General features: G+C 37.6%; 1 protein-coding gene across 2 annotated transcripts in view; it reads right to left on the bottom strand.

The window, feature by feature from the left end:
- Positions 1-22,148, bottom strand: part of DDR2 (discoidin domain receptor tyrosine kinase 2) — a 1,067,915-nt gene that overhangs the window by 38,921 nt on the left and 1,006,846 nt on the right. For both annotated transcript variants that reach the window (XM_044085379.1, XM_044085380.1), the window contains one exon: positions 6,072-6,269. In XM_044085379.1, coding sequence (XP_043941314.1) covers positions 6,072-6,269 — 198 coding nt within the window. The remainder of the gene's footprint in view (positions 1-6,071; positions 6,270-22,148) is intronic.

Raw genomic sequence — 22,148 nt, 5'->3', positions numbered from 1 at the left:
TTATACTAGCATATATATATATATATATATATATATATATATATATATATATATATAGATGATCAATTTCAACAATTGGCTTAAGTACTGGTGTCATTCAAAGGGGATCCAATGCCTGTCAGCTTGGGATGATATGCTCGACAAGCCACAATGCTTCGCTAGGGACGGCTTGCACCTGTCACCCCTGGGCTTTCGGATTTTGGCAAAGGCTCTTGCTACCCCCATAGTGCCTTTTTTAGGCAAGGCTCAAAAGACAAACCCACCTCCATAGGTATCACAAGGGATAAGAAACTAAGAGTAATGCTCCTCAACGCCAGAAGTCTAAACCTCAAGATGCACGCACTCGAAACTCTCCTTAGCATGGAGAACATCGATATCTGTGCAGTAACAGAAACCTGGTTCAGGGCTCCCGAGAGAACCCCAGCACTACCAGGTTATACCTCATACCATGCTTTTCAGCCCCAAAACTTGGACCGAACCACAAAAGGAGGGGGAGTATCGATATTCATCAAAGATACCCACACTTCCAGGTTGGTGGCAAAGCACGAAGCATCAGAGACTATCCATGTGCAACTAACAGTGGGTAAAACTGCCTTCCAGTTTATAGCCTGCTACAGACCACCCTCCCAAACCCAGGAACCCCACTCGGCCTTTCTGAGAACACTGGAAAATATGAAGGTCTCTGTAATAAAATTCTGTTCTGTTCAACTATTTTGTATCATGCCATGAAAAGGTTAAAATCTGCCTTTGTGCTAAGAGGAACCCTCACAAACTAGCCTAGACTTGTTTTCTGTTGAGAAATGCACAGATGTTATCTTGAAATGCTGAGCCAGCCGTTAACTTGTGACAGTTTGTGGTTACACCCTGCATTTTTCTAATCTCAGCAGAAACTTATGCCTGAGAAACATCCTGTTGAGTACGTGTGTGTACGTGTACAAGGGGCTATAAAATCCCCTGTAGTTTGTGAAGAAGTTAGACTCCTGCTGACATATTTGATGTAGCGTGTCTCCATGCATGTAAAATAAAGCTTTGGATGCTTGCCGAAAAACCGTGGTGTGGTTCTTCTGACAAATGTGAAAGAATAAGAAAATTTTCTTTTAACAGTCTCTCCAAACACCATTATATTGGGCGACTTCAACTACCCAAACATAGACTGGGAGCATTACTCTAGCTCCAACACCCTAGCCCAAAGGTTCCTAGAATTTATAAACTCAAATGCTATGGAACAACTTGTTACCACTCCCACAAGAGGGGAAAACATACTGGACCTGATCATCACCAACATGGGGACTCTATGCTCCAGACCAGAAGTGTATCCCTCACTGGTAAGATCAGACCATAAACTTATCTCACTGGATAACCACATCCCGACCCCACCCCCTGCCCAGAAAACCTCAGTGAAAAACTTCTCTAAAGCAAATTTCACACTCCTCAAAACCGAGGTGGAATCCTTCAAAGCCCCCGGGCCTGTGGAAAATACGGCCCAGACCACAGAATCCTTTATAAACGCATTCTATGAACACCTTCAGGAATGCATGGATCATGTGATCCCAAATAAAACCAAGACCCAATCCTCCAAAGGCAGACGTCCTGTCTGGTCGACCCCAGCCATAAACAAACTACACAATAGAAGGAGAAAGCTACTAAATGATAGAGCAAAATCCCAAAAAGGGAAGGCATCACTGATCAGTATTAGCAAAAAACTACGGGCACTCATAAAATTGTCTAAGGCCAGCTTCGAGAGAAAAATTGCACAGGACACTAAGGATAATCACAAGGCTTTCTTTAGTTATGTTAGGAACCTGGGTGGTAATTCCCAGATATGCTCAGAATTAGTCCAAAATGACAAAAAACACAATGAACCCACAGACATTGCCAACATCTTAGCTGACAGGTTCAGCACAAACTCCCCCCCCCCCTCCCCACCAAAAGGGCAAATATCTATCCCAGCAGAGTGCTGCCCCCCTGACATCTCAGATGCTCAGGTAAGAGCTGCCCTCTCCAAAGCAAACAGCATCAATGGGACCAGACAGTGTCCCGGGCTGTGTCCTACATGAACTCCAAGAAGATCTAAACCCAAACATAAAACTACTGTTCAATCTCAGCCTTACTACAGGATATGTGCCCAAAGAGTGTCGTACAGCAACAGTGGTCCCTCTCCATAAAGGTGGTGCCTCAACGGATCCTGGAAACTATCGCCCCATAAGCCTGACTAGCTTGGTCTGCAAAGCTATGGAAAGGATCATCATGGACCTCATAAATAAAGATATTGGGGACCTACAGACACTGGATCCTACCCAGTTCGGCTTTGTTAAGCGCAGATCATGCTTCTTAAACCTGGTTGATTTCTTTGAAACAGTCACCAAAGCCATTGACGAGGGGAAGGTGGTCCACACAGCCTACCTGGACCTCGCAAAAGCCTTCGATACAATACCCCACTCGGGCATTATAGATAAGCTCACCAGCTTAAATATAAACCCTTATGTCACTAGATGGATTGCAAACTGGCTCAAGGACAGAACCCACATGGTTAGAATTGCTGGAGCCATGTCAGACTCCAAACCAGTTACAAGTGGTGTCCCACAAGGTTCAGTCCTGGGACCTCTCTTGTTCAGTATATATTTCTCGGAGGTACAGGCCAACACGGAAGGACTGTGGCTGACCAAGTTCGCAGATGACTGCAAACTGGGCGCCATAATCGACTCTCCAGCCGAAACAAGCATCCTCCAAAAGGGCCTCATAGAAACAGACAACTGGTGCCAAAGCCATGGCCTCAAGCTAAATGCCAAAAAGTGTATAGTCATCCCCTTTGGCAAAAACAAAGTGCCCACAAATTACCACATAGGTGGTAATCCATTAAGTACAGAAGAAGTAATTAGGGACCTGGGGACCCAAGTTGATAGCAATCTCTCATTTGACAACCACGTGGCCAAAGTGGTTAGAAAAACATTTTATATAGCCCACATAATCATGAAGGGATTCACATCTAGATCAGGGGAGGTCATCATGCCTCTTTACTCATCCCTCATCCGGCCCATAATTGAGTACAATGCCCCTTTTGGGATGTACCTTACCAGACACCTGCAGCAACTGGAAAGACCCCAAAAGTACCTCTCCAAGAGGATCAAAGGGCTCATACAGATGCCATATGCTGCCCGGTTAAAGAAACTCCAGCTCTACTCAGTGGCATACCGCCTGTTCAGAGGCGATCTGTGCCTGATGTATAAAGCCATGTCCAACCCGGAATTAATGGACATGCTGCACCTCAGAAAATCCAAATCCCATCGAGCTATGCACTCGAGAGACTTGAACCTCAGCACTGAAATAAATAGGACATGCTGGAGGGACAGATTCATAACCCAGAGGTTCCCTTCACTCTGGAATAAAATCCCAGTCCAGGTTAGGCAGAGTCCGTCATTGACTCTCTTCAAGAGGAATCTTGATGAGTGGATGGGAGATCGTAGGTTTACCCTGGGTATCTCTTCTGTGTCACTGTTAGACAGAGGCACAGTATACTAACCTCGAAAAAGGGCATAGCAAAATAAATTTAAAATGGGTGGCGAAAGCCAAACACATTCTGGCTAGGCTTATAAATGCCCTAGGGCAGATAGCCTAGTATGAACCTATGAAGATATGAACCTATGACCAATATTTAAAATCTGTTTGGATTGGGCAATAGATGCCTTCTCCATAAACTAGCAAGTCTACTGCTGTACATTTTAACCTCCAATTTCCTTGATCCACAGATTTAAACAGAACACACAGTAGGAAAGGCCTATAATGGTATTGGTAGATCTGTTCTGGCAAAGAGCATTGGCTCTCTATTCTGATGGGCTTAGTAAGGGCAGTACTTTGACCTATTAACTCAGAACAATGGATCCTTAGTCCACTCCAGCCTGAGAACACTAAGGCTGAACATTATGAATGATTTAGTGCTCATACCTTTCGGGCACTTATTTTCTGAGTATGTCCTGTGTATTTTGAGGGAGGCCAGAACATGTAATCCAAGGAAAAGGTTCTCCTTTATGTTTCTCAACACAACTAAGGAGCCAAATTCTGCCTGCATATCAGCCATTCTCACCTATGTGTCCAAACTTTACAAAACAGGCCTAACATATGTCTCGCTGAAGGTACATGCCTCAACTATTTCAACACATCTGCCACTGGACCCACTACTCATTCTCAATTGCCAGTTAAGCAGTTACTTAAAGGAATTTTGCACCTGAGACAACCAAAAAAAAGGGAAACAGTCCATCATGGGACCTTATTTATGTCTTGAAGAGCTTGCCTCTCTACATTTTGAGTCAGCTGCTTCCATCTCTCTCAAACGTCTGTCTTGGAAAACTGCATAGGATTGGCAAATGGCAAAGTGGGTTAAGGCTATGAAGTGTAGTTCCTGTGTTATAAGGTTTGATTCCCTCAGCCCATTTGCCTACTGTATGACCTTGGGAAAGCCACTTGACCAGACATTGCTCCTGGGCTGCCCCTGAAAAGAGATTTTTAGGTCTATCTGGTTAACAATCGGGCATTGTTGTTGTCATTGTTATTATTATTGATTATTATTCCTGGTGGCTTTGACGGTCACTAGAAGAATTTTGGAGCTGTAGGTCCTCATGTCTAGGCAGCCCTTTCTAGTCTTTGACAAGGATAGAGTCATCCTAAGGACTAACCCTCCTTTCATGCCTAAGATGGTGATAGAGCTTACACTGAAGCAGGCTATTTACCTCTGTGGATGTTTTCTTTTGTCCCAGAATAAGTGAGATAGAATCACATACAAACACATTGTGCACAGGCAACTTAGACTTTACATGATCAGAACAAAGCACTTCAGGAATTCTAATTAGTTATTCACTTCTTTTGATAAGGCTAGGGAGTGTTAGCCAGTCAGCAAACAGACCACATCATATCAGAATGGGTAGCAGATTATATCATAGTAAGACATTTCCAGGACACTTTTGAACTAATTGTGAGAGGATTACTGCACCATTTTCCTCAGAGAGATTGCCACACAATCCATCATGGAAGAGTCAAAATGATCTTCTGCGCACAGCATTTCCAAGCACTATTACCAGAGCAGTAATTTCCAGGGCCAGTGCAGACTTTGCTACAGCCATTTTGCAGGCCCTGTTATCTTCTACCTCATGTCACGGCCAGCCACTCTCTGGTGCATAAAGCTCTAGGAATCTTCCCAGTAGTCAGTACTGTAAAAGTGGATATTATGATGAAACTAGTACTATTGTGGATGTTCAAGTAAATCGATTGTTGCAGTGGTGCTATCCTCCTACCATTCCTCCCTTTTCTCAGGGAATAAATGGATTGGAGTGGGTACCCAAATCACATTTACCAACCCCTCTAAGTCATTTTCTATGTTCAAAACTCAGCAACAACCTTGATTCAGTTTAGGATGTCTTCTCGTTGGGGCTCATACTCCCTATAGACTGGTACCTCCAGGGTAGACTGTACTGTGGCACCCTTGGGCTGGATTCCACTATCCCAGGCAAAAAATGATCAGAAGATAATACCTGCACAGCTCTCAACTTCATTTCTCAAGAATCAGGGAGAAAACCAAACCCTAATGGGGGTACAAAGGTCCAGCAGCAGGGACATTTTTTAAATATCATTATAAATTACTTTAAAAAAATTAATAGAAAAAACAGGTTTTGCATGCAAATGCATTTTCTGAACAATAAGAAGTATGAAACGCTAATATCTAGCATTATTGACAAAGTGTAATCCTCAACAACTTTCCAGAAAATCAAAGGAATTTATGAGGTGAAAGGCAAAGACATGAGGCAAAACCCGGGATCTTCCACAAAATCAGGTAGAGTTGACTGGTATGATGGTAATGCTACTTTCTAGCATTCATATCCTGATGTCCAAGCAGGAAGGAGTCTGTGAGGCCTTTTCATTTCCTTATGGTACAGTTACTGCTAAGAGCTGTGTAATTATCAGTGCTGCTTAATAGTTGAAGTAATTTAGTAAATACTTTAACTTCAACAAATGCATGAAGAGGTGAACTCTTATTTGTCTGCAGTCATATTTCCAGTGATGTTACTATGAAAAATTGTTACCTGATAGTTGGCATAAAACCAGCTCCTTGTACTGTGGACTCTGGCTCATGCCGGGCTAGAAACTGGTTCAGGTCTCCATTTTCCATGTATTCAGTAATCATGCACAGGGGATCTTCATTGATACACACTGCCAAGAGTTGGATTATATTGGGATCCTTCAGGCGGGCCATAATCTTGATTTCCTTCAGAAAGTCATTCCTACAAAAAATGCACTGTTTCAGAATTGTAGAACGGATCTGACTTTTAGAGAAACTTGTTTTGCATTCACCAGTTATTGAGCTATATCCATTACTAGCTGACAGTCTAAACTGAATACAAGTACTGCATTACAATTTGATTGTTTTACTAAGAATTTTGATAAAAAAGTAAACATTTGAAAGAACCAGTATTAGGGACAGTTTCCAGCTACAATGTGAACCATTAAATTAGTACAAAATAATGGTATTTAAAATATGTTCCTGACAATAAATTTCAACTAAAGTGATAGAGCAGTTAACCAAAAAAGGATCCACACAAATCAAAATTAATAACCAGCAAGTGTCTATAAATCTCTTTCAATATATATATATATATATATATATATATATATATATATATATATATATGTATACATACACACACACACACACACACACACACACACACGACACGAGTCCGACTGGACACAGGTCCGTTTTCAGTGGAGGCCCGGGGAGAAAAGCTCCACATTAAGTATTATTTGCATTATACAGTAAAAAAAAACATAGCATTTAAATATAGACATTAGTCCAGTTAAGGACGCAAGACAAGAAGAAAACAGATGTAAAACAGGGGTATACCGGGTATACTTTGACAAACCAACAAGGTCTCAAAAAGTTGACAATACAAATGTTGACACATTGTAACACTATGAGAAAGAACCTCAGTGCATGGAAATTTAAAAAAAAATACCAGCATTGTTTTTTGCAGGGGGCAATCCCCACATACCCCAAATGTAGGGGTGCTGCTATTAACTCTGAGGCTGCAGAGTCCCCAAGGGAAAGGGAATCTTCCTCTTCCGAGGGATTGTCGATCTAGCACACTTGTCGAAAAAAGCACCAGTAGACCAGAAAAACAAAACAGCACAAACGGAGAAGGAGAATAAACTGATTTATGTCCAAGTACTGAGTAATTCCACAATAAGGGTATTGCAAAAAATATTTATTTTTAAGAATAAATGGATCCACACAATTTAAACCAAGCTTTTATCCCTGCTCAATCAGGAACTTCTTCAGAATAAATTAATTGCAAAAACAATCAAGTTTAAATAGCAAACAGTCATAAAACATGCCCCCCTCCCCTTACATATCCAAGTAGAGCATCCTTCAAATAACAATATCAAAACTTAAGGCTAAAATAGTGAATAGAACAATAAATAAATAAATAAATAGAGAAATACATAAAATCCAAACCTCACGTATATAAAATACTTTATAATTCATCTCTCCAATGCTTTTAATTTTAAAAAAACATGCAAGTGAAAAGCAGCCATTTAACCCTGGCCATTGCAGGGCATTCATTTTTAGTTGCCATAAGGCTTCATGCTTTTCTAAAATGAGTGTCCATGGACCACCCCTTGCATCCAGCATAATTTCTTCCAATATTACAAATTTAAACATGTGGTCAGAATATTCCATGTTGTGTCTGGCTAGAGCGTTGGTCTCTTTTCTATTTTTTATGTCCCTTACATGTTCATAAATTCTGCTCTTCAATTTTCTCTCCATTTTAGCTACATAAAAAGGGACATTTTGTGCAAACTGCACAATACACAACTTTCTCTGTATTACATGAACATTTATTATTCATTTTCACTGTAATATTATTAATGTTAAAGGAACAATCCTCCTGAATATAAGCACAATAATTGCATGAACCACATTTCTTCATATACCCATTTTGTGGGCCAGGATGCGTATATTCCAGAATGTTTTTTATAGTTCTACCCTTTTCATACACAATAATAGGGGATTCTCTTATTTGTCTAGTATCTTTATTTTTAGTTAGTACAACCCAGTTCTTGAATAAAATATCGGCAACATTCTTACTATTATTACAAGTTGTATCATGCACTACAAAAATCTTCTCATTACATACCTGTGTGCTCAAATCGTTTTCATTAGAATGAAAGTATGAATGATGTTCAGCAGTATTAACAATAACTCTTATCATTTCGATTAATATACTCTTGTTGCCCTTGATACAACAGGGGTTTAAAATGACCCCTCTCCCGCTTATTCACTACTTCTACCATTATCTCATTAATCAAAGAACTAGGGTACCCCCTCTTTTGAAACATATCTTTGAGGTTATCACACTCATCTGAAAATCTTTCAAAAATGGAAACCATCCTTGCAGTCCTAACAAACTGGCCTTTAACCACGGCTTTCTTTTTTTTAAAAGGATGGGAACTACTGAAATGTAAAAAACTATTTGAATAGGTTGGTTTTCGATCAATCTGTGATTTAAACACCCTAGACACTTTATCTTTGATTAGTCTTACATCAAGGTATGAAATCTCATCAGCATAAATACAATGCGTAAATTTTAAAACAGGAGTCGAGTCATTTAAATATTAAATAAACTCAGATATAATCTCACCAGGACCCTCCCAAAACATAAAAATATCATCCAAAAATCTCATATAGCATGTACAATGGGAAAAGTATGGTGAATTAAATAAAAACGTTTTCTCCCATTGTAACACGACTATATTACCGTATGTCCCCCTACAAGCTGAACCCATTGAGATGCCTTCAGTTTGCAAAAAAAATATTCTTTATCAAAGAGAATAAAATTATTATGTAACACAATACTCGGTAGATGTTCAAAAGTGTTTATTGTCAACTGCGGCATACTCTTTTCTAAAAGGTATTCACAAAACCATTCTAACCCTCTGTTAAGTGGTATAACAGTATAAAGATAATTTACATTGATGGTAATAAAATAACCACTTTCACTATAGTTTAATAAATTTATTCTCATTAGAAAACCCCATGAGTCATTGCATAAACAATTCTCGTCTGAGAGAAAACTCTTAAGTCTGAGTCTAAGAACTTTGTTATAGGTTCTATAATTGAACCACGGGCGTCTGCAATGGGGCTCATGGGGGGATTTTGTAAATCTTTATGTAGTTTAGGTAAAAAAAACATACAAGCATCCTTGGGGTGGGGTACTGTCATAAAATTTAATTCTTCTATAGAAATACTACCTTCTATAAAAAGGTAATTTATTTCATTTTTTATTTTCCTCAGTGCACCATTAAATTCATTTAATTAAACTTTTTTATATGAGCTACTTTCCAGTATATCTTTCATTTTCATATTGTAAAGTTCCGTACTCATAATGGCAATCCCTCCCCCCCTTGTCTGGTTTCATGATCCTAAATGCCCTGTTACATTGAACTGATCAAAGCAATTCATTTTCTTCGTTAGATAAATTATAGGGTTCATGCATAGAAATATTATTTTCAAAACTACGAAGATCAATCTTGCAGAGATTTTCAAACAACTGTAAGGAGGAATGCGTAGGTGGGTTATAGGTGCTAGACACAAATAAGGGTTTTTTGTGTTCCAAATTATGAAACAACATATTCAGGTTCAACTTTCTGACATATAATAGTTGTCAGTTACAATTCTTGTTTCATTATAGCATGAGAGACTGTATCAAGGGCAACAAGAGTATATTACTCGAAAAATAGTTATTGTTAATACTACTGAACATCATTCATACTTTCATTCTAATGATAATGATTTGAGTACACAGGTATCTAATGAGAAGAATTTTTGTAGTGCATTTGTTACAACTTTTAATAATAGTTGTAAGAATGTTGCTGATATTTTATTCAAGAACTGGGTTGTACTAGCTAAAAATAAAGATACCTAACAAATAGGAGAATCCCCTATTATTGTGTATAAAAAGGGTAGAACTATAAAAACATTTTGGAATATACACATCCTGGCCCACAAAATGGGTATATGAAGAAATTTGGTTCATGCAATTATTGTGCTTATATTCAGGAGGGTTGTTTCTTTAACATGAATAATATTACAGTGAAAATGAATAATAAAGTTCATGTAATACAGAGAAAGTTGTGTATTGTGCAGTTTGCACAAAATGTCCCTTTTTTATGTAGCTAAAATGGAGAGAAAATTGAAGAGCAGAATTTATGAACATGTAAGGGACATAAAAAATAGAAAAGAGACCAACGCTCTAGCCAGACACAACATGGAATATTCTGACCACATGTTTAAATTTGTAATATTGGATGTCATTATGCTGGATGCAAGGGGTGGTCCATGGGCACTCATTTTAGAAAAGCATGAAGCCTTATGGCAACTAAAAATGAATGCCCTACAATGACCAGGGTTAAATGACTGTTTTTCACTTGCATGTTTTTTTTAAATTAAAAGCACTGGAGAGATGAATTATAAAGTATTTTATATACACGAGGTTTGGATTTTATATTTTTATTTATTTGTTGTTCTATTCACTATTTTAGCATTAAGTTTTGACATTGTTATTTGAAGGCTGCTTTAATTGAATATGTAAGGGGAGGGTGGGGTGTTTTATGACTGTTTGCTATTTAAATTTGATTGTGTTAGCAATTAATTTATTCTGAAGAAGTTCCTGATTGAGCAGGAATGAAAGCTTGGTTTAAATTGTGTGGATCCATTTATTCTTTGAAATAAATATCTTTTGCAATACCCTTATTGTGGAATTACTCAGTACTTGGACATACATCAGTCGATTCTCCTGCTCCGTTTGTGCTGTTTTGTTTTTCTGATCTAGCACACTTGTTGACCAGTTACGGTTGATTAAACAGATGTCGACCACCTAGCTTTTTGACCAAATGCCTGACTTCCATATATATAATAGTATATCAGAGTTGGAAGCCACATCATTCAGTGAGATTGCCCATAGGTGGAGGTAAAGTAATCCTAATTCTCTTAGAAAAGGCAATGGATGCTGGAAGCAGCTGTGGAGTTTGCCACTCACAGAAGAGGAATTACAGTGAGACACATGCAGATGGCTTGCTCATTGAGGCTACACAGATGGGAGCTTCATAACCAGGTAGGGTGCCTGTGTAAGAAAGCTATACAGATTGGACCCTTATAACAAGGTAAGGGCCTCTCCAAGGACAGAAAGGCTAAGGGGCCTGAAGGAAGGTAGCCTAAAGTAAGGACAGAGAGACTTAGGTAAGGAAGGCCTGGATACTTGGTTCCACATTTGTTCTTTCTGTTGTAAAACCTTCATCTAAGTATAATTTTGAACTTCATTAGCATCATCTCAATCTATTATACTAAAAAATGACTAGTTGAATGTGCCAGTCTGTGCTTATGGGACACTTCTCTTCCTATGGAATGTAAATCAGTCAGATACAGAGATAACCATTGTTTCCATGTATGTTTGCTTTGCCCATTGAAGAAAGATCGCAAGTACTTACAGCCATGTAATGAAACAGTTTCAGCATGTCAGAAAATATCATAGTTCATAAGTACAACGAGCATGTATTGAAGTGAAATACTTAGTTTTGCAACATGAATCCAGAAAGTACAACTACCACAGGGGAAGAAACTTTTGAGTAAATCCACTAAAGTACTTTGAATATATTTGTTAAACTGAGGCTTTTTGTAACCAGCCAGTAGTCAGCTAGTGTTCTTACCCCTCTTATAAAAAAAACACTGCTCCATTAAAACACTTCGAAAAAGTCTATCATCAGTCAGAGGATACCAATATTTTTTAATTACGGGTTTAATTCTAAAGGTGTTGGTGCCACAAGTAAGAACAAATCTGCATTTAGGTAGATTTGGAATATTGCATTTACTTTCTCAGTAACTCTATTTCATGCTCTAGGTCTGGTACTAACCCACTTCAATGTGTCTTGCAAAGGATTAAAAGCATAGCCTAGATGTAAAAATCTGGATTGTAGGATAGTTGCCATACATTCAAATTTATATGTCTCACTACAGATACCATTAATTCTAAGAATATGAAAAAGGTGTATTTATTCGCAACATGTTTGGGATGGCAGCTGGTATATAATAAAAAATTCATTCCTGATACAAAGTTTCCTATAAACTGAGGTTGCAACCAGTCCATCAGTTAATTTAGTAACCTCCACATCAAGGAAACTGATGGTGAACATATTGCACATGATAGCAAAATGAATATCAAACTTATTATGATTAAGTGACCTCAGAAAATCCTTAAATTGTGTAACTGTGTCATGCCATAGAAGCCAACGATCATCAATATAGCATCTCTAAATGTCTATCCACTCAAAAAAGAAAAAAAAAAACAGTTGTTATCCTGGTGATAGATGCATTCATTTGCTAAGTAACTCATAAACAGATCTGCATATGTCAGAGCAAACACTGCGCCCACCACAGTGCCATGTAGTTGATGATAATAACTCCCGTTAAAATAAAGTACATTCATATGTAAAGCTAAGTCAGGCAAACAGACAAGAAAAGAGGAAAATTCCTTTTCATTTATTAAAGAAGTGGACAAAAAATAGTTAATTGCCTCAATGCTGGCTTCATTTGGGTTACTGGTATAAAAAGACTGAACATTTAATGTACCTTAATAGGTAGTTTGCTCAACATGCTTTGTTTAGAATCTCGCATTAAAGACGATAATGATTTTTTCCGGTAGAAATATGACTTTGATCATATTTTTAGCAGTATAGAAGGCTCACTAACTAAACTTAGATCGACTAAACTAAAGAAATTAGAACAGGACAGGAAAGATTATCTGAACGGGGTTGCCTATCCTCCTCCACCCATATCTAATATACTTGAGCTGCCAACCAATACTACAAGGCAGCCATCTGTTAATTTCCATAATGACATGCCTGAGATCATTAATATTAATCAAATTCCTTCCGTTACTCAGGAAACCAAGTCAGATGACACTGGTGAACCAATTAGATGCAGTGAATGTCTACAACAACAGCAGGAGAATACCAACAGCTCTAACAACCAGGATTTTCAGAGGACTATGAAGGGGAATGGACAACAACTGAACCGAGGCTCATGGAACCCTCAAAAGCACAAGAAGAACAACAAATGATGGAGATAGAATGCCCTAACAATGTTGGATCCAGTACTGTAAACTACAAACAGTTATGGATCCATTTGAACTCAAGTGGTGACTTCCGTATATACAATTACATGGAATTCGACCCCCCCTCGTGAACTTGTTGATTTGTTATCAAAAGCACTTTCTTTTGTGCCTGGTAAATGAGCAGATCTGACAAGGACACTACTGGATCTTAATTCACATGTAAGCTGAATATAACATTCCTTTTGGGGCAAAACACTTGCATTTATAATGATTTACGTGTATCTAGTGTGTATAATCCACCTTTAAATAACACCTTATAACTGTTTGAGAAACTCTATGAACTAGATATTAGAAGTTTATTGTGCAAGAGACCTATAAAAGCATATACACCTAATGTGTCTGCCAATGAAAGGAATGTTTTACATTTAATTCAATTTCAAAAAAATCAGATTTTAAAACCTGATAATGGTGGAGGTCTAATTTTCATGAATGAACTTGATTATGTAAACAAAATGTTAAATATGTTGCATACTGATACCTATGTGAAAATTTCTTTAAATTAATTTAATAGTGCCTGTCAGCGGATAAGGTCTTTAATTAATGACCTTTTTATTGACAACCATATTGACATAGAGACATTGAATTACCTTAACATTTTGACCCCTCTTACACAAGTGATTTTTGGGTTGCCTAAAATCCACAAAGATTTGCATGATCCCCCGTTCCGACCCATAGTGGATGGTAGGAATTCTATTACATACGGGTGTGCTAAACTTGTGGATAAAAAAAACTTAAGAAATTTTTGGATAGTGAATCCCAAATCTGTAGGGATTCATGGGATTTCTTAAAATCCTTAAATGCACTACATTTCCAGGGCAACTATAATTTCCTGACCAATGTCAAGGATCTATATACGGTGATTCAGCATGACAATGCCATCAGTTGAATCAGGGAATTTCTTTCCTTAAAAGGAGCCCTAACTACTGAAGTGGACCTTACTGAATATCTTTTAGAAATTGTCTTATCTAATAACATGCTGATTTTCAATGGTGAATATTTTTTACAGCAAACAGGTGTTGCTATGGGCTCCCCCTGTGGGGTTACCTTTGCAAATTGTGTTATGGCGTACTGGGAATGTGAATTCTTATTTAAGAACCCCACATATAAAGACAGAGTTTACTGGTACACTAGATTCTTGGATTATATTTTTATAATTTTTCAGGGAGATTTAATCGATGCAGTCAACTTTGTCAACACTATTTCTGGCTTCACATCATTCCTTAAATTTACATCTGAATTTAGGGTTGCTACTATCTCCTATTTGGATGCGGAATTATCAAAGGATATTATTAATGTGAGATATGTGGCCAAGATTTTTCGTAAACTCACGTACTCCAACACATTATTACACTTTAACAGCTCTCACCCATTTCACCAAGAAAAAGCAGTTATTAAAGGTCAATTAGTAAGAGCTGCTTGAATGACCACATTGGATTCTGAGTTTTTATCTGAATGTGAGAAAATAAAAAATATGTTTCTTAAGAGAAGTTACCCTCTTGCACTTGGGTGGCCATGGTGGTGCAGCGGTAAGCGTTGCCGCCTCACAGCAAGAGGTTCTCCAGTTCGATCCTCGGCTGGGGTGCCTTCTGTGCGGAGTCTACATGCCCTCCATGTGGTTGCATGGGTTTCCTCTGGGTGCTCCGGTTTCTTCCCAAAGACATGTGGTAGGTGGACTGGATACTCAAAATTGGCCCTAGGCATGAGTGCGTGCGTGTGTGCCTTTTGTGGAAGATTGGATGCTGGGCTGGCAACTTGACACCATAAAACTCCACTGCCAATCATGAGAGGACAGGTGATCCACTGTGGTGACCCCTAACTGGGAAAAGCCAAAAGAAGAAGAAGAAGATCCTCTTGCACTTGTTGAGGACATCATTGATGAGGTTCACAGGAAAAGGGACAGTGGTTGGTTTAAACCCTTACTGAATAATACCGCTGATTTAATCATAGAATCACCTCCTGAGGAAATAGCAGTAAATGCCCATGGAAGTACTGCAGTTGGTGAACCGGATGATAATGCTAATGTCCATTCTTTTAAATTCATTAATACCTTTTCTATGGATGCAGGGCCTCTACATGACATTTTACTAAAAAATTGGAGAATTTTATTAGATGACCCTTCTATCCAGCATAAAATTAGTGTAAACCCTGGTTTGATTTTTAAAAGAGGGAATAATTTAAAGAATATTTTACACAATAACACCAGAGCCTATCCCTTTAAAGTGGGGATGACTAAATGCGCTAGATGCAACTTTTGCAAATTCATGAAGGTTGCTAATTCATTTACCATTAATAATGTGAAGTATATGGTTCATGGTAAATATAATTGTGAAAGCTGTGGTATTGTGTACATTGCCCTATGCCAATGTTGCCCAGGGTTTTATATTGGTAAAACTGAGAGACATTTCAAGTTGAGAGTATACAAACACTAATATAATACTGGGAAAGTTAACATCACAAATGCTTTGGCTAAGCATGTCTCAGAACACCCTGGGCACTTCTTCAACTATTAGGTAATTGATAATGTCATTAAGAATATCGGGGGGGGGGGGCACATGGCCCTTTCATTTAGAGGAAAGACAGCTTTATTGGCAGCTCAGAGTTAATGCATTTACTAGCCCTGGCCTTAATGACCAGTGTTCTTTGAAATGCATATTACGCTTGAAAGCTTTGGAAAGATGATATTATTATATTAATATAAATGTTATGATTTACATATTTTATTTGTTTGTGTAAATATATCTTAAATATGTGTGAATTGTTATATGTTGTTGATTTTATATATTTAAACATCTGATTATTTGTATTCATTTATTTAAAATGAAGTACATGAATTGCTAGTGGGGAGTACATGTCTTTAAACTACTAACAGGGGAAGTGATGTCCGTGGTTTTTGAATGATTTATACTGGCTTCTTATGCTATATAATTGTCTAATGAAGATCTTAGATTTGGTTTGGACGAAAGCACTAACCGTGATTATGTACAAGCCTGCCTGGATTTTTTTTGGATAAACTTTTGGATAAACCTTGCCTTCAAGCCATTTTTTATGTAATTCAGATACCATTTGCAAAAAATATGTTGTATCCTTAATCTGGGTCCTTACCAAATAATAATAATGACTTTAGATACTTTTGTAATATCCATGTGCTGTTTCTTTTCTATTATTTCCTTAAGACTGAGCAATTATCAATACCAGATCAAAAACTTGGTACTGATAATTGTTCAGTCCTATGGGAATGATAGAAAGGAACTCTTAGCAAATGTATTTTGATGTCAGACATTCCATAAATATTTATCCCCAAAACAATAGGTCTACCTGAGTTTGGTTTAGACTTTTTATAAATTTTGGGTAACAAATAAAAATGTTGATACCCAGGAATATCAACAGTCAATTTTTTTCTGAAGTTTCTGAAAAGTAATGCATCTGTCTGAGGCTGTAAGAAAACAATCCATCTGCTATTTAAAATACAACACAGGTTCTATTTACAAAACATAGTGAAACTGATATTACTCAGCTCTGATGTTGCTTTATGTCTGTATTCATCCAGGTCCCAAAATACCACAGCACCCACTTTGTCTGCATTTCTAATAACTAAATCAGAATAATCAATCAAGTTTTAAGGGCTTTTTTTCAGTCTTGCTCAAATTATATACACATTTTCTAACAACATGAATACTATTCCTGAGTAATTTGTTTAAAATGCAATATTTGTGTGTATAAAGTCAGCACTGAGACTGCAGAGCATGCTACATAAATATGATATGAAGAAATATAAAATGGGTAATTAATTCAAATAGCAATTATATTAAGAGGAGCGTATTTACCAGAGAAGCATGATGAGACATTAATAAAATTAGAGTTTATGAGTAACTCTACAGTTATTAATGAAAGAAGAAAAAGTAAAATATTTTCACAGATGTATTGATGCTGACTTAAAAACATAGCTGCTAAGTGACATTATAGTTGCTAAGAGACATTACAACAAAAGGCAAAAAGCATCAAGATAGAAAGAATTTAAATCATATTTTCTTTCAAGGAAAAATAGTTAACAGGGTTTAATGTCCAAAGCTCACAAAGCAGCATGCATGAGAGGCTACATAAGTCACATTTTGGAATACTAGACTGCAAAGAATTAAAAAAAAAAGTATAAAGTACGGCTTCATGAAAATTTACTGAATGATTTTCCTAATGCACTTTGGTTGAAAATTAGTGGGCAAAAACACTTGCAGCCCCCATATGGGCATATATATATATATATATATATATATATATACCTTCCAAATTATGTACTCCATCTCCAAGGTTGCATAACGATGGTGTAACATGCAACATCAATCATCATCAAAACTCAGTTTGGCTATTAATACTTGATTGAACGGCATTCAGAAAGAATCTGGTCAGAAGATAGCAGGATCCTTAATGTACTGGGCATAACTGATGATTCACAGAAAATAGTTCAGAAAACGGCCATATTCAGTTCAGAAGATTACTCAGTTTACCTACTGGATGCAGAGTAAGGAAAAGCAGGAACTCAAGCAACTGAACTGAAATCATACATAGATTGTTGAGAAGCCGAACAGCTGTATAGGAGGAATTCCAGACATTTGTGTAAGAAAATATGTCCAAATCCCAGGAAGAAGAGCAGCCAAAAGGGTTATAGACAGTCCTGTTAGAAGAAACAATTGTGAGACCTTTGATGGCGATCATCAAGAGTTATAGTGAGAGAGAGGGAGAGAGAGAGAAACAGAGATAGAGTGAGAGATAGAGATAGTAAGGGACAAGGGAGAGAGGGAGACATAGTGAGAGAGAGAGAGAAAGATATCAAGGGAGAAAGGCAGAAAGAGAGATGGACAAGAAAGAAAAAAATGTAATGGACAAAGAACTGTTCCAAAAGGAAGATCATATGACCACAGAGAGCAGTCTCATGAGGTACATTAGATATGGAAGACCACTAAAGAACTCATAGATATAAGGACAATTTAAGAACTAAACATGATACTAAAGAATGAAAAGTCACATCTATTAAAATGTCTTTCAGATGTGCATAAAAGTCTTACTTGATGCAAAAATAGCATGCTTAGTGCAGAGCTGAGTTTAATTTACAATGATTAATGTAACATAATGCACATTGCATAGTATATGAATAATTTAAAATGTGGATTTTCAAACAGGGCATATATCGTTTTACAGGAAACTGTATGTCATGTGGTGGACTTCATTTAGAGTATTCATTATTGTTAAATGATTAATTGAGACTAGTTATCACCCAGAAAACCTCATGCAGGCTAGACCACCTCCATACCTCTCAACCTGGAAACATCAAAAATATGGACAAAGGCCCATAAAAATAGGTACAAATAGGTACACGTATTAACATACATTTGCATACATAATTATGTAACTCCGCCCACTCCATTGGAATTGTGGGATACAAACTTTCAAACGCAGACTGAACAGACAACCAAAATATGGCCCCAGAGTCCCCCTGCAGCCATTCCAATGTCCCATTACTTGGCTACTTCGCCCTATTTGCCATAAACACTAATGCGCATACTGCTTTACTTCTACAGTGATTATTTGGATTGCATTTAAAACTTATATTTTACATTTTATAACGCAAACACAGATACATCTGCTAAACAAAGCAATACAGTCTCACAAGTCACAATGAAAATAGATTTAGCATTAAAACTTTTCTGCCCTTGAAACTCACATTCATTGAAACAGCACTGAAACCCACTGGCCAGTGGCTGATAAAGATTACCTTTGGTCTGTTTTCAATTCATAGGCCCCTTGCACACAAAACATGGATGTGTTCTTTGATACACCTTCCTGACTGTTAAATTATATTCCTTGTATAATACAGCAACAGCACACTTGTTCGAGCGCATTTTAAATTTTTAAAATTTTTTCCAGTAAGCAATGAAACAAAATGCATGAACCAATAATGACAAAACTGCCCAAATCACATTTCCATCATAAAAGTCTACTCAAACATCTACAATCCATGAGTATCAGTAAATATGCACAATCTCTGCAGAAGTAAAAGTCATCTAAATAATTCCACATTAAAGAGATCTGCAACTAATGAAGAGGTTGTTGCTAGCAAACAACTTTATATTTCATTATTTTATCTACAAATAAAGTGCCTCTTCAACTTGCCCTTGAGGAATACATTGCCTATGCTATGTTACATTAAAAAGAAAAAAGTTAAGCTAGTAATATTGCAATAGGGAAAGGAGCGGCATCATTTTCACTGCTGTGCTGACTTCTCATAGCAACAGTGCATACAATCATTTGAAAAATGATTGCACCTGGCTACTAATATACATATCTTACTGCTAACAAAGAAAGTCGACCTTGGGGCAAACTGTTCTGTGTGGATATATACTCAGTGAAACTCAATTTTGCAAAGCAGACACAAAATGCATTATGCTTCCAGACTCAAGCTGAAAACTGGCACTTTTGAATCATATAAGTTGAAAACAACGTTAAGAATTTCCCTTAAAATGGCTACAGATATTATTCTAGAAATGCACATTTTTCAGACTCAAACTAGTGAGAACTGATACTTCTGTATTACAGGAATCAGTGTGATAAGAATTTCCCTTAAATGCCAGATCATATTAGAAGTATGCAGTCAGCAGAACAATACACCAACAGTCTGCTAGAAGGAAACAGGTTCAGCAGAATGAAAAACAATTTAAGCAAAAACATTCCAAGAGCGATATAATCAAGCATATGTGGAGCGATTAACTTTGCACATTTCCCTTAAATTCAATACCGTATAGCCACTGTGAATACCACATCACTTCAATTTAATTTTATTTATTTAGCATTTGTTTACCGCTAAAGTCCAACTTGGAACAAAATTCAACAAATCAATTTTTCAGCAGATGCCCAGGGAGAAATGTCTTTGTTATGTAGGAAGAAATTGGAGGAAACACACACAAACGCAGGGAGGAATGGACATGCAGACTCTGCACAGAAGGCAGTGGCACTGGCAACCTAACCCGAATCAAACCAGAGAACCTTACTGTGAGGCAACAATTGTAAATTGTGGCTGCACCACTGAATGCACCATGGTGCCAAACTGCAATTTGTTTTCTCTTGAGTGGATCAGCGTATGCCTATAACATGACTTAACACTAAAACAAAGTAAGAAAACACTATGGACTGTTCATTCATAAAATACTGCGATGCAGAAATTACAGCACTCACTGACAGAATGGAAGACACCATTACCAATGTGCTACTAACTAAATGCATATGTGATGGATTAAATACACTTTTTGCTTTCAAACTCAGAGCAATACAAGGGAATATGACTGCGAGCTGCACCTGCTGCAAACATAACTTAGTCTTACTCTTAGTGCCTTAGTGGGCAAAGCATAGAGGAAGTTATTTATTGTCTGCTTACAACACAACACACATACATTACTAGCGAGCTGTTCAGATGCTGCCTGCTAGTGCTAAGCTAAAGTTAAGTATCCACGAGTGTGACTGCTGGCTGCTGCCTACAGCTTACATAATACGTTAATAATACACATTACACACTACATGAGTCGGAGCAGAGTTAATCAGCCACTCGTCCACTCCACTCACTGTCTGATTAGCTGGGTCAGTCCGTTAAAAAATTTTGTTGATTCCTTACCTCACCTTCCTTCCATTGCTGTATGAACAAAACAGCTATAACTGCTTCCAAGTTCCAGTACTGAAAAGAAGACTTCTAAAACAAAATAACTGTTCCCGCCGCTTGCAGCATTTGAACAGCCCAGCTGGAAATGTATGCAGAGCTATTCCGATAGGTTGGTAGTGCTGATGGCACTGACATCATCGCGCACATGATGACATCAGCCAAAACAGCGCGAAAATGAAAAAATAATTAGAAAAAAATCTGAAATGATGGGGTGTCATTTGGGAATCATGGCACCCCATCATTTGGACCGCAAAATTCGGTAAAATACGGGAAATCCAGGATGGTTGGGAGGTATGACCACCTCTCTGACATTTTCCATCATTCTGATAAACCAGAAAACATTACAATATAAGTACGAGTAACAGCATGAGTGTATTAGGTGGATGGTTCAGAGGAGATGAAACATTTTTTTTCTCAGAAACTTTCGTGGTGATTATAGCAACCTTTTTAACTCATCATCACTTGACACCAGTTGCTTAAATAAGTGCCACATTCCAGAGTACTGGCAGACCAGATCATAACTGCCTAGAGCTGTGAGCATACCTCTCAACCTAGAAACATCAAAAATCTGGACAACAGCCTATGAAAAATAAGTAGAAATCTGTATGCTGATTAACATAAAATTTGCATACACAATTATGTAACCCCACCCAATCCAATGGAATTGTGGGATACCAACTTTCAAACACAAACTGAAGAACAGAACCAAAATATGGCCCCAGACCCTGTAGTAAATGGTAACTATTTTTTGAAATGTGTAGCAATGATGTTCACTGGGAAGGGAGAAGATGATGAACCTTAGGATTTTGTTTTGGTGACTTGCAGTATGTGGGTTTTGTGGTAAAAGTAGGGCATTTAATGGTAGGCAATATTCTAATCTTAGCAAAAGAATATTATAGTTTGCTAGGATCTCCAAAAGTCATTCTCCCTGGTCTACTGATCAGTGGCATAGCTTGAGTTTGTGCCACCTGGGGCTGTCTTAAGTTTGTCTCCTTCCCTCCCCCTCACAAAATTATGGTCAAATGGGGACCCCCATACACAGCCTTCCCTCTGCAGTCATTCCAGTGTCCCATTACTTGGCTATTTCACCCCATTTACCATAAACACTAATTTGCATACTGCTTTACTTCTACAATGACTATTTGATTTCATTTAAAACTTTTATTTTACATTTTATACCACAAACACTAATAGACATCTGCTAAACAAAGCAATACAGTCTCACAATGAAAATA

This window comes from Protopterus annectens, chromosome 10.part0, assembly GCF_019279795.1.
Source record: "Protopterus annectens isolate FY-2018-M chromosome 10.part0, PAN1.0, whole genome shotgun sequence".
NCBI lineage: Eukaryota > Metazoa > Chordata > Ceratodontiformes > Protopteridae > Protopterus > Protopterus annectens.
Note: the sequence above shows the minus strand (reverse complement) of the source record. Positions and strands in the feature narration are given on the sequence as shown.